Source organism: Furipterus horrens, unplaced genomic scaffold (genome assembly GCF_987537825.1).
Source record: "Furipterus horrens unplaced genomic scaffold, mFurHor1.1.pri manual_scaffold_11, whole genome shotgun sequence".
NCBI classification, from domain to species: domain Eukaryota; kingdom Metazoa; phylum Chordata; class Mammalia; order Chiroptera; family Furipteridae; genus Furipterus; species Furipterus horrens.
Genome location: NW_028327181.1, coordinates 97,150,295 through 97,167,049, shown reverse-complemented (window position 1 = coordinate 97,167,049; position 16,755 = coordinate 97,150,295). Strand labels below are relative to the sequence as shown.

Below are 16,755 nucleotides of genomic sequence, written 5' to 3'. Positions count from 1 at the left end.
TAAAAGGAAGGCAGGGTTTACGAGCACTGACTGTGTGCCTGCCACTGGCTCAGCCCCTTTGGTGTGCATCTCGTTTAAGTTCTCAGTGACTCTGGGGAGTGGCTTCCTCACTTTATACACGAGAAGCCAGAGCGCAGAGAGGACGGGCGACTGCATCAGGCAGAGCCACCAAAGCGACACATAAAAAGGCAGAGCCAGGAAGGGACCCAGGTCCGCTGAGTGTAAAACAAGGGCGCCATCACCGCGCTGGTGACCGGCCCCAGTGGTGGCTGGCGCCCCTCTTTGCACAGCTGACAGCTCTGTGAGGAAGCGGCTTGGCTGGTCACCCTTTCATGTCACCACAGTGTCACTCTGCAGTGTCACTCTGGCCTGTGTTGTGAGTGGTCACGCTCAGGAGCTGATGATGCGTCGTGTCCTGATCCCAGCTGTCACGCCTGCTGCTGCCGGCTCGCCCGAGCCCCCGTCCCCGTCCCCTGCTGCTGCACCGCTCGCCTGAGTCCTCCCCTGCTTTTCTTCCCTGCAGTGCCAACCTGAGTGACTCCTACTTCACCAACCGCCAGGACCGCTACGTGTTCTTGCAGGACTGTCCCGAGATTGCGGACTTCTTCACGGAGCTAGTGGACGCCGTGGGGGACGTGTCCCTGCAGCTGCAGGGCGATGACACGGTGCAGGTGGCGGAGGGCATGGTGCACCCTTATAAAGGTGGGCCCGGGCTGCGCTGCCCTCGGAGCCTGGTGGTGGGGTGGCATGAGGGCGCAGGAGCGTGCGCCTCTGCTGGCCTTGCCGCGGGTTTGGGAGTCTGGGGTGGCAGGGCCTGGTTCTGCTTTTGTCGCTGGAGCCAAGCAGAGTGAGTCACTGGCTGTCAGTCATGCTCTGTGGGTCAGGGGGCCAGCCCGGGAAGGTGGGAGCAGGGCTTCGGGTCCGAGCCTGGCTGAACGCGCAGGCAGCCGGCCGCTCGGCGTCTGCCCTCGTCAGGGCCAGCTTCCCTCTGTCTCACGGAGTCGCTGGGCGCTCGGCCCCGCGGGGGTCTGTGGCCTCCCGCCTGCGCAGTAAACCGAGAGCCTCAGCCTGCTACTGGGCAGATCCTGGCAGCGAGGCTTCCCGGGGGCATCTGCATTCCCGTGATTCCTGTGGTCATGACTTCCTGGTGGCCTTTAAGGTCTGCTGCTGAATTTGCGAGTGTCAGCAATGTGGGGAAGGGGTTCAGCCCAGCCCGGGGAAGAGCTCCTAGGTGCCGCCTAGAATGGAAGCATCTGGGTGGGGTGCCTGCCCTGTCTGCCGCCAGCCTGGACGCTCTGCTTTGACTATCATTTTTAAAATTTTGTCAATACAAAATTGACAGAAATCTGTTTTCTTTCTTGTTATATAAACTAGTACCAACGTATTCCCCTTAGTTTTGCCCTTTGGCTCACAGAGCCTAAAATATTTACTCTGTGCCCCGTATGGAACAGTGGCTGACTCCAGCCTAACTGAACAGGCCAGGCATGAGCGTGCGGAGGACAATCCCCACGCTCAGGGAAGGACAGTCCGCGCGCTCGGGTGATGGGGTGACTAGGCAGCGCTGAAGGGGCAGAAGTGCAGGGACCCTCAGCCTGGACTGCGCAGAGGGGCGGCTGGCGTTGGTGAGGAAGGGGCCGTGCACAGACCCTTCTCTCTGGGGTGGCCCCGGGCCCAGTGCCGACCCTGCCCGCGCCCAGCCGCCTGGGACAGCCGTCCCGTTTCTCTGCCCTTCTCAGTTGGCCATGCCAGTCGTTCCAGAGATGCAGGTTTTGACTCTGTTGATGTCTCTGTGTTTGTACTGTTTCCACGTGTTCCGGTGTCGTTTCCTTTCTTATGCTGTGTTTTGGTCTTTTGCTGCTGTTCCTCCCACTGCGTCTTGAGTTGGGTGCTTAGCTCACTAGTTTTCAGTCTTTTCTCTCAATAACAGCATGTACAGTCCCTTCTTGCCCGTTAGCCTGTCTGGGCGGCTGCTTGTCGCCCGGGTCTTGTGTAAATAAACGTGCGGGCGCTCGGGGCCCCTCCTGCCCATGGCCACCCGGCTGTGCCGCTGTCTCACTGCGGGGTGCTCGCCCCCCTTCTGTTCTGGTTAGGTGGTGCTTACACACGTCTTTATCAGGGCCGGTCACAGGCGTGTGGCTTGTGTGTGTGCTCACGGTGGTCGGTTCCCAGAAGCCCCCTCGGGTTCCCCCAGGCGTTACCCCCAAGGCGCCCACTGACTCAGTGCTTGTCACCCTCAGTGGCCTGTGTGGAAGTGCCTTCCCCCCTCCCAGAGGGCAAGCGCCTGTGGATGGGCCCTTTCTGGGGCACTCATCTGTGTGGAAACGTGTTCAGCAGTGATCAGATGTGGCAGCCGCTTACCTGCGGGTGCTGTGTCTGCTGTACTGGGCTGAGTCCAGAGCCTCCGTTTCTGTCCCTTTACTCCTCCTCCCCGTGTCCCTCCAGGTGACCGGGCTGCATACTGCAAGGCGGCCAATGCCAGGGTCATGGATGTGATCAACTCGGCACGGACCCGCCAGCAGATGCTGCACGCGCAGACCTTCCACGGTGACGCCCTGATGACCCAGGAGGCTGCGGCAGCTGCTGGGGACCGCAGGCCCGCGCCCGACACCTGGATTTACCCGCTGATCCAGATGAAGCCCTTTGACATTCAGATCGACGAGATGGTCACCGAGACCCTGCTGACCGAGGCTGAGCGAGGTGCCAGGGTCTACCTCACCACTGGCTACTTCAACCTGACGCAGGCCTACATGGACCTGGTCTTGGGCACTCGGGCCGAGTACCACATCCTGCTGGCCTCCCCGGAGGTGAACGGTTTCTTCGGGGCCAAGGGTGTGGCGGGCGCCATCCCGGCGGCCTACGTGCACATCGAGCGGCAGTTCTACAGGGAGGTGTGCAGCCTGGGGCAGCAGGCGCGGGTCCAGCTGCAGGAGTATTGGCGGAGGGGCTGGACCTTCCATGCCAAAGGTACAGGGGACAGCCTTGGGGGCGGGGCACAGCCACCCCACAGCGCTGCTCCTCGTTGGTGCCGTGCCCCGGGCCTGCCTGATAGAGCCCTGCAGGCACGTCACACTTGTCCTGATTCAGTGTGTGTCGCTCATGCAAAGCCTTTCCCTCTTACGCACCAGAAATTTAAAAGTGGGGTTGTTCCGGGGGCCGTTTTAAAACATGTTCACATAGCTTCTCTCCACAGATAAATATGACAGGGCATGTGATTTGGTCTCTCCTCGGGCATGGTGGCTTCCCACAGTGGCCATGCCTTTCTCAGGGGCAGAAGATGGGTAGGGGTCATGTAGTGGGTGCCAAACAGCCCAGTTTTTTAGTCTTTCTCTCACCATTGCGCTTTGTTTATAGCTGAGAAAACCCAGGCCGTGCCCTTCAAGCGCTCCTGTGGGCGGTGCTGCCCTAGGGAGGTCAGAGTCTGAATCGCCTGTTTGTTAGGACCTGTCTCAGGCGGCTGGAGCACCCCTGGAGCAGCCCACACGGTGGCACAGGCCCAGGGGCGTGATTGGAGATGTGGAGGGCCGGGATTAAGCCCGTGCTTGGCAGCGGGATTGCCGCTCAGGGAAACTGCACAGCCCAGGTGGTTAGTTCTGAGTCCGGAGGGAGAGGGAACGGCGCAGAGGCTGGGCCACGAGTGAGGCGGGTGGCTTTCCTGACTTCTCTCTGGTGGCTCAGAAGTTTGTTTTGCCCCTGTGCTGGTTCTAGAGGCTTCTGGAATAGCTGAGTGAGGGAGGAGGGGTGGTGTGGGATCCCGGTGCAGACTGCTGCAGCCCCTGGTGGTGTTAGATCTGAGGTCTCCGTGGAACACGCAGGGTAAAAACTCCCGAGGAGGTTGCCGTGCTTCTCGGGTGGTTCACACGTCCTGTTCGGAGCCCCGCGGGCCTGCTTAGGAAGGTGGCACTGGGGGTGTGGGCAGGGAGCTGCCCCACCACACGGATCCCAGCCCTGGCACCGGCTGCGCCAGGCCCTGGGTCAGATGTCTCAGCAGATAGGCCAGCCAGTGGAGGGGTGCAGGAAGCATTCCAGGATCGGCTGTGTTACTGGTGACAGTAACTAGACAGCCTAGAGGGGAGGCCTTGGAGACAGAAGCTGGACAATGGGAGCCTCTCTGACTTGCAGAGGTGATGTGTGTCTGTGTGTGTGTGTGTGTGTGCCTGGGGGCTGCACAGAGGCACGTCTGAACGGTGCTGCTTGTCTGCTGTGGCTCCATCCGTGAGCGGCTCCCTGTCACTTTGGATCCCCCAGATCAGCCTGGCCCATAAGTTCTGACTGCTGTGGGTGATTTCCCTGAAGCTGCGCTCTGCAGTGACTCCCCAGTTACCGTTGAAACAGAAACACTCAACCGGCTTTTCCAGTGCGTCTCGCCTTTTCCCGGACTGGCTCCTCCTGCCCCTCCCTCCCCCGCCCTGCTGCGGGTGGGGCACTGCAGTCTGGGAGCGCTGGATTACTGGGGAAGGCCAGGAGTCCCAAGGCGTGCCGGTGCATGTGCAGGGCTGGGGGGGTGGGGGGGAGAATGAGTGAGGGAGGGTGCATGGAGAAGGGGCCTCATCCGAAAGCCAGGGGCCGGAGGTCAGAGGTCAGTTGGGGCTGCAGTGAGAAGCCAGGGTCCTTCCCCGCTTAATGGCTGGGGCTGATAGTGGGGGTCTGAAGCCAGCCCTGTTTTCTGGCCCCTCTCTTGATAGTCGTATCTCCCAAAGCAGCCTAGGAGAGACGCAGCCTCTGTGGGGTGAGCAGGCGGACCAGAGGGTGGCGTGGATCCAGGTGGTTGCAGCAGCGGACCATTTGCTGCTGTCTGTCCTCTGCAAGGCCTGTGCTCGGTACGCACGGTGTCTGCCTAGGCGTGCCTGTGTGTGGACCCTGGAAACGCCTGCCCACGGCTGAGCAGCCGTTACCACCATTCCCCTACCCAAGTTCCCGAGGACAGGCTGGGGCTGATCGTGGCTCCTCCTGCTCCCACGAGCCCTCGGGTGAGGAGAGTCAGACCCCCTGCTCACTGCTTCCCAAGCTGAGCGGTGCACACCCCTGGGCGTCTGAGGACCGACTGTGTGTTGAACCTACTGTGGGTGCCATGAGCCTGGGGATGCCAGAAAGCTCTGCCTGGTTCCTGCCCGCAGGAGGCTGGCAGGCCAGGCGGGGAGCAACGGCCTTGTCGTGGGAAGTGACCACGCCGGGCGGCAGGCTCGGTCCGGCGGCCAGCACAGGCGTGCTCTGCAGGGTGTGCCGCGCTGCGGTGCGCCAGCGGTGTGGGCTGCCGGGCCGTGTGACGGTGGAGGCGTGCGCCCGGCTGCCTGGCTCGTTTCCTAGCACACTTGGATGTGTGTCACTTTTAATAAATCGAGCTGCTTCAAAGAACCAGAGCAGCCTTCCGCTATTTCACGTCTCTGTGTACCAGAGACCTCTCTCGCAGTGTGGTTTACTTGTTTGGGTTTGATTTGATTTCTGCAAAAGGACGGCTGTTCAGAACTCTAAGGAGACCTGTGTAACGTGAGTCAGCGGAGAGGTTACCAGGCGTGGAGTCTCGGGGCCTGGCCACACTTAGTTTGGCAGGAGGGGCGGGCCCGGGTTCAGCGTCTGTGGGGTTGCACTCAGGAGAGAGAAGGGTGATGTGGGAAGCTGGGGAAGGAGAGGTGTCCTCGTTACCTGCCCCTTTGTTGCTCTTCTTCCCCTGGGGCATGGGACTGCGAGTCTCACCTTCTTGTCCTCTGGAGGGGCCGCTGGGGGGGGGGTTCCACGTTAGACCTCAGGCAGCTGGCAGCTCTGGGGTTCCTGGTTTGTTATGTTCCTGGGGCCCCTACCCGGGAGGCACGGTGGGCAGGGTCTTGGAGTGGGGGCAGGGTTGGGACGCTCATGGAGAGTCACCAGGGGACGCTGGGAGTTTCCTTTGCGTCCTCCCCGCTCTCACTGCTGTGTGGGTGCTGGCTGCCAGGCACTGCTCCCCCCTGCGGTAGCGCACCAGGTACACTTCTTACACAGCTGGAAGTTTGTACCCTTTCTTTTTAATTAATTTTTAGAAGACATCATTTTTGTTTTTTTAGGGCAGTTTTGGGTTCACAGCAAAATTCCGAGGAAGGCACAGAGATTTCCCGTGTACTGGCCGCCCCCACCTGCACAGGCTCCCCCGCTCTCAGCGTCCGGCACCGGGGAGGTGCCGTCGTTACAGCCGATGAACCTGCATCGGCACGTCGGTGTCGCCAGAGCCCTCAGTTACCGCTGGGGTTCACCTGGTGTCGCACTTCTGTGGATTTGGACAAGTGTGAAATGACACGCACCCACCGTCACGGTATCGCACGGGGGCTTCACTGCCGGGAGCCCTCGGCTCTGCCTGTGACCCCGACCCCTCGCCCAAACCGGCCGCCACCGGTCTCTGCCGTCCCGCCGGGCTGCCTGTGCCGGAAGGCCCGGTGGTTGGACTGCGCAGGACGCGGCCCTCTGAGGGTAGCTGCTTTCGCTTGGGCATTCCTGTGCATCGAAGGGGCTTCCGTGTCTTTTCGTGGCGCGATAGCTCGTTCATGTTTTCTGCCGACTAACATCCCCTAACCTGGAGTGCCGCCGTGGGCCCAGCTGTCCCCTGCGGAGGGCCTCTCGGGCGCCTTCTTAAGCCTGGTCTGGGCTGCGAGTGGGGCCTGGGGGCCGGGCGCAGAGTGGTTTTGTCTCCGTTGTCAGTGCTGGTTGTGCACGAACCATCAGGCTGAGCTGTTTCGGCAGCGGCGCTGGGGGAGTTGCGTGCGTGAGGCCCCTGGGCCGCCTCCTCCCTCTGCCCTTCTCCGTGGATGGGTGGCCTCCGGGGCACAGGAGCAGTGGGCGCTCCCAGGCCTGCCAGCCCCGGGCAGCTGCCCCTTCACGCGGGGGATGGGGCTCTGCTCTGGGCGTGCACTTCAGGGAAAGGGGCAGTAACGAGTGTGAAGACAGTGGCTTTGATTCTTCCGGGTGCGATATTCTCACATGTGTGTTGCGAGGGCGCGGCAGGGCCGGATTAGGAGATTTCTGGCTCCTGCTGACAGAAACCTGTTAATGATTGTGAGAGTTGTCACTTCTCCTTCCTTCCCGATAGGCCGCTTGGCACAGGGCCTGAAAGTGAACGCTCAGGGACAGCTGGGCCGCTCCCCCCTGCTTGCCTGGCACGCGTGGGGCTCATCCCCCTGGGAGCCGGCAGGTGTGCTCACCTGAGGCTGAAGCTGCACTGGCCTGAGGCCTCTGGAGTGTCCGTGCCGCTCTGGCACCGGGCAGGCACGCTGTCCATTCGCATCGCGGACTGTGCTGTCTCCTGTCCCCTCCTGGGTTTGCAGGGGGCCCAGATGTATTGCCGAGGGTTGTGGGGGTGGGGGGTGGGTTTGATTTTGCTGGGTGTGGTCCTCAAAGGGGCCCCTTACTAGGTGTCCTGGAGCCCCTGCTCTAGAGCCTTGGAGCGTTCTCAGGCTTTGCTTAATTGTCACTTGCTGGGGGGGCTGGGCAGCGTGCAAGACAATGGGGCCAGGACGCTGGGGACAGGGCAGGCCAGCTCCCTGCCCTCCTGAGGCTCCTGGTGTAGGGGAGGCAGATGATAGGCAGATGGGCTTGTTCAAGTGCAGTGTCCGGTTGTGGGGAGAGTTATGAAGAAGGTGGCAGGAGAAGGGTCCACGCTCACGGGGGTCTGAGATGCAGGGTCAGGGAGGGCTTCTCTGAGGAGGGGACCCTGGGGGACAGAAATGTGAGGCCTGAGGCCTGGGCCTGCAGAGCAGCGTGGGTCGGTGTGGTGGGCAGTGGAGGGCCGTGGTGTTGGAAGGTGGCCGGGGGGGCCTTGGCGGGGACTGGGGCCATGGGGTAAGTGCCTGCTGTGGGGAGCCCTTGGGTCCTCTGGTTCCCCCTTCAGAATGAGGCTGTGCTGTGTGGGGAAGGAACTGTGGGTACACGTGGAGTGGAAGCAGGTGTCCCCCTTTCTCAGGAGGGGGCTCAGAGCGGGCAGCAGGTTGTCCCAGCCTGGCGCTGGGAGGCACAGCGTCGGTCACCCTGGTCCCCTGCTGCATGCGCACCTGCACCTGGCTCTGCTTGGAACGGCCACAGCCGCTCCCTGATCTGGCGGTTCCAGGAACCGTGGAGATGAGGGGCCCAAAGGTCAGGCCTGGGGTGGGAAGCCGGGCTTGATAACAGGTTTCGGGCCTGCTGGGAAGTGTCGTGTTTCCCGGCAGCAGGCCTCTGTAGTCCCCGCACTCCTGACCTCGGGATGAAGCGGCTCAGAACGGCCTCTCGCTGTCCCTCCTCAGGCTAATGTTTCCCAGCCGTGGTCAGGGTGCAGAGTGAGGGCTGGGCCCCCTGGATGGCGAGCGTCGGTCCAGGAGTCCCTTGTCCCCGCTCTCAGGGCCCTGGCACCGGGAGGCCGCCTGTTGCACTGTTGATGGTCTTTATTTTATTTTCTTTTTTCTAAAAGAGGTTTTATTTTATTCTGACTTTCATAAAATATATATTTTGATTTTATTTTTAGACAGAGGGGAAGGGAGGGAGAAAGGGAGGGAAAGGTGATGTGCGAGGGCTACATTGATTGGCTGCCTGGCCCGCAACCCAGGCTTGTGCCCCGTCTGGGAATTGAACAGGTGACCTTTCAGTTTGCAGGTGCCACTCAATCCATTGAGCCACACCAGCCAGGACTATTAAGGTTTTATTTATATTTAGAGAGAGGGGACGGGAGGGAGAAAGAGAGGGAGAGAAGTCATTGATGTGAGAGAGAAACATCGATCGGTAGCCTCTTGTATGTGCCCCGACCGGGAATTGAACCAGCGACCTTTCGGTTTGCAGAGTGACTCTCAGCCGCAGAGCCACACCAGTCGGGGTGGTCTTTATCTTTTTTTGATGGAGAAAGACTGCAGTGAAACCAGACTCCAGAGGAAGTCAGTAGGGCGGTGGTCACAGGCTCCCCAATGTGGTCCGTGGGGTAAAACTTGTGTGACCTCTGTAATCCCAGGTATTCACCTAAAGTCCAGCCTGGGCCGGGGGAGGCATCGCGGCAGGACGTCGGTGTGGGTCTCTTGTTCAGGGGCTTGCGGCGGGTACCGGGAACACGGTGGTCTTACTGTACATAAGCACAGGTGCGCACACACACACGGTGCGCAGACAGACGGACAGTATATCCGCAATGATTCCATTTTTTTCAGGGGGTGGCAGTTAGGAAAACCAGATCTAAAAAACCTTCTTTGGGGTGAGGGTTGGTAATGAGAACAGGTTGAGAAGCAGAAGCAGAGGGGTGTGTGTGGGCACCTGTCTGGGTGGGCAGGCAACGGACTGCCTGCCTCGATGGCTGAGCCCCGGGCGGCCTTGTGAGGGAGTCGTCTGTGTTGATGCAGGTTTCACAAATAAAAGGCATCCACAGGACCACGCCCTTCCACTGCCCCACCACATGCCTGGGGTCCAGGAGCCTCGGGTGGACACAGGGCGGTGTGACTCACAGCAGCCGGAACCTCTGTCGCCCACACGGGTGTCCGGCCCCCTCTTCTTTGCCCTCCCCTGCCCCTCTCTGAGCAGCCTTGGGAGAGCTGGCTGACCAGTGGCACTGAGCAGACCCAGAAGAGCTGGGACAAGTAATGGCAGGTGGCTGGAGCTCTTGCCTTTCTTTGCCTGAGCCTGGTGGCCTGTCCCTCCAGCTGCAGGCTTTTGGGCACTGGGCGGGGCAGTCAGCCTGGTGTAGGTGCAGAGGACGAGGGTGGCATTTTGCTTGGGCCTCCTGGGCATCTGCAGCAGAGTGCCAAGGCCAGGTGGCCACCCGGGGGTCTCCCGACAGGGTAAGGCAGCCGGTGGTTGTGACACGGGGGTGGCCCTGTGGGGTGGGACAGTTGATGGAGCGATGCTCACAGGCAAGCAGGTGGCTTTGATGTGGGCCCTGCGTGTGCGTGCATGTGTTTGTGTGTGTGGAGGGGTCAAGCGCATTACAGGAAGAGGCAGCCGAGCACCGTCATCTCTTACCCAAGATGTTCTTGGAAATGCTCTTGCCCTGAGTGAGAATTAGGAAATGGTCTTCTATTTTAGGAGCTTGGTGTGCATTACATGTTGTTGATCACTTGTGATGATCATGCATGGCCGTGGGCCCTTTCAAAAGGTCATGCTGGCAGAGGAGCGGCCAACAGGGGTGGGAGAGTGCGAGGGGGCTGCTGTGTGCAGGGGAGCCCTGCTTGGGAGCCCGGGCGGCTGGGGTTTCTGGGCTAAGCATGGAGGAAAAGACAGAGGCCATGTCTGGGCTCCTGAAGGAGGGGCGTGGGCCAGAGCAGCCCTGTCCTTGGGAAGCTCAGGCAGTAGTCTTTGCAGGAGTAGCTCCGATGGGGCTAGACTCGGGAGAGGGAGGAGGAGAAGGGGGGACGGGGTGCAGAGTAGGGGCCTGCCTGTGCTGTTTCTCATGACATTGTAGGTTCTGCAAGAACCCAGGGCCTTCATACAGCGTCACCATGGTGCTGTGGGAGACTGCACATTCCCCAGGGTGGCGGGCAGAGCGGGTCCCCTGCCGTGTGGCCGTGTGTGCCGTGCTCACCTTACCTCGTCCTCGGAGGACGGGGCAGGTGGAACTCCTGGGCTGGGGCCGGCTCGCAGGGCCTGCTGGCCTCTCTGTCCCTGGGCCTCCAGTGGGTTAGCAGGCTGAGATGGGGGCGTTGTCTGTCCCTCAGTGCAAAGGGCCCCGCGGCCTTCAGATAGAAGCAGAATGGGGTACCTGTTCTTACCCCACACCTTCGTCATCCACAGAACAGCCTTGTCTGCTGGTCCCCAGCCAGCCTTGTCGGCACCGCTCTGTGCTCGGGACGGACGATGGCACCTCTGGCTGGAGGGGGCTGAGGTCCAGGCCTGGGCTGTGGCAGAGGCAGCTCAGAGGGCAGGGCTTCGAGGCCCTGACTCTGGGGGCCGCCCTGGTTAGTGGTGGGGGGCAGAGCCTGAGCGCGGCCACCATGGGCTCCCTTCAGGAGCCCAGCCTGGCAGACTTGGGAAGAGAGGCCCGGGGCGGCAGCGCGGCAGAAAGAATAGGACTGACCCAGTGGGCCACCTCGGGGGCAGCACCACGCTCCCTGCACGTCCCCACAGCCCCCGGGGCCGGGACGGAGAGCAGGCCCAGGGGAGCCGCTGCCGCTGCCGCTGCCGCAGGGGCCCGGGCGGGCTGCTTCTCTCCTAGGAGGAGGGAGGTGTGGCGCGGCCTCACGGCGCGGTGCTCACTGCTGTCTGCCCGTTTCCTTTTCCCCGCAGGCCTCTGGCTGTACCTGGCGGGGAGCAGCCTGCCCTGCCTCACGTTGATTGGCTCTCCTAATTTTGGGTACAGGTCAGTCCACCGGGACCTGGAGGCCCAGATCGCCATCGTGACGGAGAGCCAGGCCCTGCAGCAGCAGCTTCATCAGGTTGGCCGGGCCCGGGGGGTCTCCAGGGTGAGTGGGTGGTGCAGCGGGGTGTTCACACCTGCCCATGTCACTGGCCCCTGAGAGCAGTGAGGAGCTGGCGTCCTCGCAGGGCGCGGTGGTTGGGGTGCTGGTGCCAGAGAGACCTGCAGGGCCGCCCTTCGGAGTACCCACAGCCGGCGCCGGTCCGCCTCCCTCGGGGGCTGTCCCCGGGGGGCAGAGGACACTGCGCTCCCTGGATGCGAGTACAGCTGTGGCTCCCAACCTCTTGCAAGGCCGCAGGCCCACTGTGGAGGGTGCAAGGGGCAGAGCAGGGAAGAGGGCCAGGCAGCACCCCCTCATTTCTGGAAAAGACCTTCCCAGAGGGGAGGGAGAGGCCGAGGAGCAGCAGGGAGCAGTGTCCCCCAAGGGAGATGGGGAAGCCAGAGAAAGGAGGCCCCCTTGCAGAGGCCCTGGGGGCTCAGTGACCCCAGGGCTTGGACGGCCCGGCGCACAGGCCTCCTGAGTCGGTCCTCTTGCACTGACAGCTTGGACTCTGCTCATCTGATTTCGGCCTTGTTTTGCCGGGTGACGGTCTGGCTTGCCTGGGCTTGGGATCGAGTGCCTGGGGCTGGGCCAGGCCAGGAGCAGGGCTCTTCGAGGCATGTGTGCAGGGTCCGGAGGTGGGGCCACGGGGGGTGTGCAGGCCCAGAGACAGCTGCCTCCCAGCCGGGTTCGGGGGCGGGTGTGCTTGTGCGAGGCAGGATCCTTTTTTCCTGCGAGTGTCGGAGTCTTGAGTCCTTTGTCGTTTTTCCCATGCTTGTAGCTGCGACAGGATTTCTTTCCTTGCAGCTACGGAGGGAGAAGCGGGCATTCTTCCTGAGAGTGGGGGTGGGGCCTGAGAGAGAGCTGGACTTGCTTTGGCTGGCTCCGTGGGGGCACAGTTGGTGGGGACAGGCAGTTGGTTGAGTGAGGGCCCTCCTCTCCTGCTCCCCTTGGGAGAGACTTCGCGCAGCCTCTGGCTGGGTCTGCGCTGTTGGCCATTTGGAAGTTGGGAGAGCAGCCCTTTCTCCTGAGCTAGGGCTGGAGTCATGGGGGCTTCGGGCTGCTGGTGCTTTTGTGGCTGTTCCCACAAGGCCTTTCCAGGGCAGGGGATACAGATAACGCCGCCGTAGGTCTGAGCTCAGAGGCTTCAGCTGGTGGCTTTGTGATGCTTTTGTTCTCCGGTGTTTGGGAATTACTGTTGCGAAATTGTTGGGGCCTTTGTTGATGGGAGGAAATGGTCATGGCCTTGTTCCCCGGGATCTGCCTCCTGCGATCTGGGAATCTCGTCTGACCGAGCGGGCCGTGGTGCCGGGAAGGGCTCCCGACCAGGGGCAAGAGGAAGTGGCAGCGGTCTTGCTCTGGGTGGCCAGCTGGAGAATCTGGTCCGCTCAGCAGGTTTCTGGCTGTAGGGAGGCTTCCAGCAAATGCCTGAGGGAGCCCCGCAGCCGAGGTCCCAGCAGGGGCCGCTGGCCTCGGAGCTGGGCTGGTGTGAAAGGCCTCGGCCTGCAGCTTCCGCTGGCAGCTCGCTGGGCTGGGCCTCTGCCTCCGCTGCTTTCCACAGACGCCCCCATCGGGAGGTTCTGCCCCAACAGCAGAGTCGCTAGTGTGAACTTGGCCTTGGGCCAGGACGTGGTCTCTGGGGACCTGGGCTGATTTAGGGGACCACGGCCCCAGCCTAAGCCCTGGGTCCTGGGACTTACTCCTCACTCCACTTCCTGAGTAAGGGGACTGAACCCACATCCTGGTTCTTGAGAAAAGCTGGGCCGGTTGTGGTCAGGAGCTGCTTTCCCAAGTGACATATTTGGGATATTTTCTTTTTCTTCCCAAACCTGACTCCCTGGGGCTTTTGACCGTGGGAGGTGGCAGCCCATGCCGCTGCGGCCCTTGCTTCCTCAGAGGCACGCTGAGTTCTGTGCCTTGGAAATGCAGAAATGTGTTTCTAGCTAATTTCACCTCCATGCTTCCACTTTGGGACGGCAGCCGCCCCCGGGGGCCCGTCCAGTGCCTGGTCCTGGGACTGCCCAGCCACACCACCTCCGCACAGTCCAGAAAGTCCCTAAAACCCCGCTGCCCGGGGCCTGCTCCCAGAAGCTGCCTCTGGAGCTCTGTTTGGGATGCGGGAAGGGGGCCCCATCGGGGCCACGTTGGGCACCGGGAATGGGAGATATTTTTATCAGAGCCCAGAGTTCCTCTCTTCGCTCAGTACGTACAATAAAAACCGAAAACTTCCTGGTTTTGTTCGGAGAACATGGTTTACCACTCGTGACCCCAGAAAGACTCCCTCAGACGGCATTGTGACCTCGTTCAGCTGACTTCCTTCTCCATCCCTGTGAGGAGTTGAGGAGGAAACTCAAGTGTTTCTGGTAATTTAATTGAAATCTTGGCTGCGTATTCGTTTGAAAACATAAAGCTGGAGCCGGTCTGTGGGGACTTCTGCGGACCAGCCCCCTGAGGCCGAGGCTGCCGGGTCTGCCTGCGCCTCAGCCGGGGCTCGGGTTCCCGCCGCCTCCTCGGCCGGGGGAGCCGGCGCGACACGTGCAGGGGGCCCCGCCCTGGGCGGGAGGCGCTGGCGCCGGGTCTGCGGGGCCCTCCCGGGCGCCCTGCCCGCGTCCCTCTCACTCCCGGGTCAGAGCCGCTGCCAGGGACACGCCTGCGCTCCTGCCCTGAGGCGGCGTCCCCATGGGACCTCGGGCGCTGCAGGGTCCCCGCCATAGTGTGTGAGGGGCAGCTTACAGCCAAGGGGACGCGAGGCCCAGAGAGGCACCCCCGCCCCTGCAGGCGTGTTTCAGAGACAGTTCTCCTCTGCTGGTCCTGAACGCAGTCCGTGACGAGGCTGAGAAGGGTTCCTTCACTTCTTAATTATGAGGGTAGTGACCACTCGTTGGGAACAATGAGGATGCGCCGGTTACCCGCGAGGACTACGGAGCCACGCCTGTCCCTGTCTCTGTCCTGTGCGCGGGTGGAGAGGCAGCGCCTGGGCTTCTGTCAGTGGATTAGGGCCGTACGGCACGCATCGCTTCGTGTGGGGCCTCTTTCCCGTAGTATGTTGTGCACGTTCCCGTGTTACTAAGTGGGTGCTCTAGGTCATGGCCACCCACGGGGAGTGCCTGCCTGTGCCCTGGGTGTGTTGTGTTGCCCGGGGTGTTGGCACCTGGGGTTTCCAGCCTCGCCTCGTCCTGAGTGCTGCGGTGATGGAGGTCAGTGTGTAAGCTCTTAGCCCAGGGCTCCGAGTGCAGCTCCTTTCTTGGGGTGAAGCCTTGGGAGCGGAGCTCTTGAAGGCCTCTGGCACCTGCTGCCAGGCCGGTCCCCACAAAGGTGCCCTCGCCGTCCCATCAGCTGTGTGTGTGGGAGCCCAGCCCACCCACCCACCGCCGGCCCCAGGGGATGGCGCTACCAGTGCTTTTGCCGATTTGAGAGAAGAAAAACTCCATCTTGTTTAAAAAAGTTCTAATGGGCAGGACCTCAGTTAGTGAGGGTGAACTTTTAAATATTTTTTCCACCAGCTGTATTTCTTCAACTCTGAGTTGCCTGCTCCGAGCGCAGCTCAGCCTTACAGACTTAGAACCACGGGCCTCTCAGCTTTTCTAAGGGGCGTCTCCAGGGAACGTGCGTGGCCCGACCCCACCCCCGAGATGTCGGGCCAGCAGGCTGTGCCCTGGTGCTGCCGGCGCCCTGACTCCCGTGCATCCCTCTTCCTCAGGAGCAGGAGCAGCTGTACCTGCGGTCAGGCGTGGTGTCCTCCGCCACCTTCGAGCAGCCGAGCCGGCAGGTGAAGCTGTGGGTGAAGATGGTGACGCCGCTGATTAAGAACTTCTTCTGAGGACGGCAGGTGCTGTCTCTGCGCCGACCAGCGCGGTTCCCCGGGACCACCAGTAGGTCGGGGGGTCGCCGTCCCCCAGCAGGGTTCCCAGGATCTCCCGCCGGAGCCCCAGGGCTCCTGTCTGCCTGCCGGTCACTGTGTGAGCCTCGCGGGCCGCGGATGCCGAGTGAGGCCGCCCCGCCCCCCTCCGTCAGGTGCCTGTGCCCCAGGTCCCAGCGCTGGCCGTGGTGGGTTCCTCATCACGTGGCCGAGGGCCTGCTGGCCCGTGGGACACAATGGGAGGTGCTGTGCTCCCCTCTTGAAGCTGAGCACGCGCCCCAGAGGGCAGGGGGAGTGGGAGGAGGAAGCGCTGTGCGCCAGGAGGGTCTGGCTTGTCGCCCCGGTCAGCTGCGGCTCCAGCTCGTGGGTTAGGCTGTGGGAGCCAGGCCTCGTCTCCCTGGTTCTCCTGCGATGCGCTCCGTGCCGGCGGCCGGGGACAGGGACCACTGCCATTAGCGGTGGGAGCTGCGCAGACCCAGGAAGCCGGGCAGGGTGTGGCTGCCATTTGCCGTGGGCTCTCTCCCCAGCCCCCTTCAGGCCCCGGCCTGACCCCCAGGTGGCCCCTTCCGGGCTCTGTCTCCGGAGCCCCACTAGTCCTGGCCACTAGTCCTGGCCATGCCGGGCTTGGGGGGTGGGAGTGGCTGGGCCTCTGGCTTGTGGGGACGGGCAAGGGAGGAGTCCAGGGTGGAAACGAAGGGAGGTGAGGCCTTTTCCACGTTGGTGCTCTGTTTACAGTGTGAGCTCCCTGGGTCCCCCTAAAACAAGGACTTGAAAAACCCAACCCCCAAACGTTATACCAATATCATACCTGGTTAAAATATTAGCAGGAGTTCCTTAGTGTCATCATCAAATATCTAGAAGGTGTTCGCAATTCCAGTTCCTTTTTTAAGTTTTTATTTCCTTTCAAGTTTTTGATGTCTTTGATGCGGGCCACACCTCGTGATGGGTGACGCGTCCCCGAAGTCTCGTTTAATTCGCAGGTTCCCCCCTCTTTTTTCCCCTTGAAGCTTATTTGTTGAGTGAACCTCATGGGTGTTGGGCTTACTTGGGAGGTTTCTGTGTCACCTTCTCGCAGGCGCGGGCATTTACAAAAGGCCAAGGCTCCGGTGCTGGGGGCGGCTGCCCCTGGACCCAGGGCCAGGCAGCCTGCGCGTCAGTGGCTGGAGGTGGGTGGTGGCCTGGCCACACTGCCCTGGGGCCACAGCACATGAGTTAACACTGTTTACCTTGCAACTAGCTATTAAATTGTCCTGTGGGACAATTAGACCAGAGAAGCCAAAAGAATGTGCCAGGGCCCCGGGTTTCTGTTTGGAGAGAGGCTTTGGGTAAACAGGGCTGCATTCCTCCAGGTTCTGGGGGCCAGAGCCGACGTGCCACTGCCCGGCTTGAGCAATCCCGCCCGCTCCCTCCCTCGGGGCAGCTCCCTCTGTCCCTGCTAATTACCTGCGAGATGGTTCTGGGCAGGTCTCTGCCCCGCCCCTCGCCCCCAGGAGCCCTCCCCAAACCTCAGCTCCCCACTCTCCTCTCCTCTCCGGG

The 16,755-nt window shown here is 61.9% G+C and overlaps 1 protein-coding gene across 2 annotated transcripts in view; it reads left to right on the top strand.

Moving 5' to 3' along the window:
* The window catches only part of PGS1 (phosphatidylglycerophosphate synthase 1), a 34,882-nt gene that overhangs the window by 15,715 nt on the left and 2,412 nt on the right, over positions 1 to 16,755 (top strand). Inside the window, exons 6-9 of one of the 2 annotated variants that reach the window (XM_090291853.1) lie at positions 524 to 702; positions 2,443 to 2,964; positions 11,191 to 11,339; positions 15,061 to 15,189. In XM_090291853.1, coding sequence (XP_090147979.1) covers positions 524 to 702; positions 2,443 to 2,964; positions 11,191 to 11,339; positions 15,061 to 15,180 — 970 coding nt within the window. In that variant the 3' untranslated portion in view covers positions 15,181 to 15,189. Of the gene's footprint in view, positions 1 to 523; positions 703 to 2,442; positions 2,965 to 11,190; positions 11,340 to 15,060; positions 15,190 to 16,755 lie in introns of those variants that run through there. The other variant, XM_090291854.1, reaches the window with a different exon arrangement.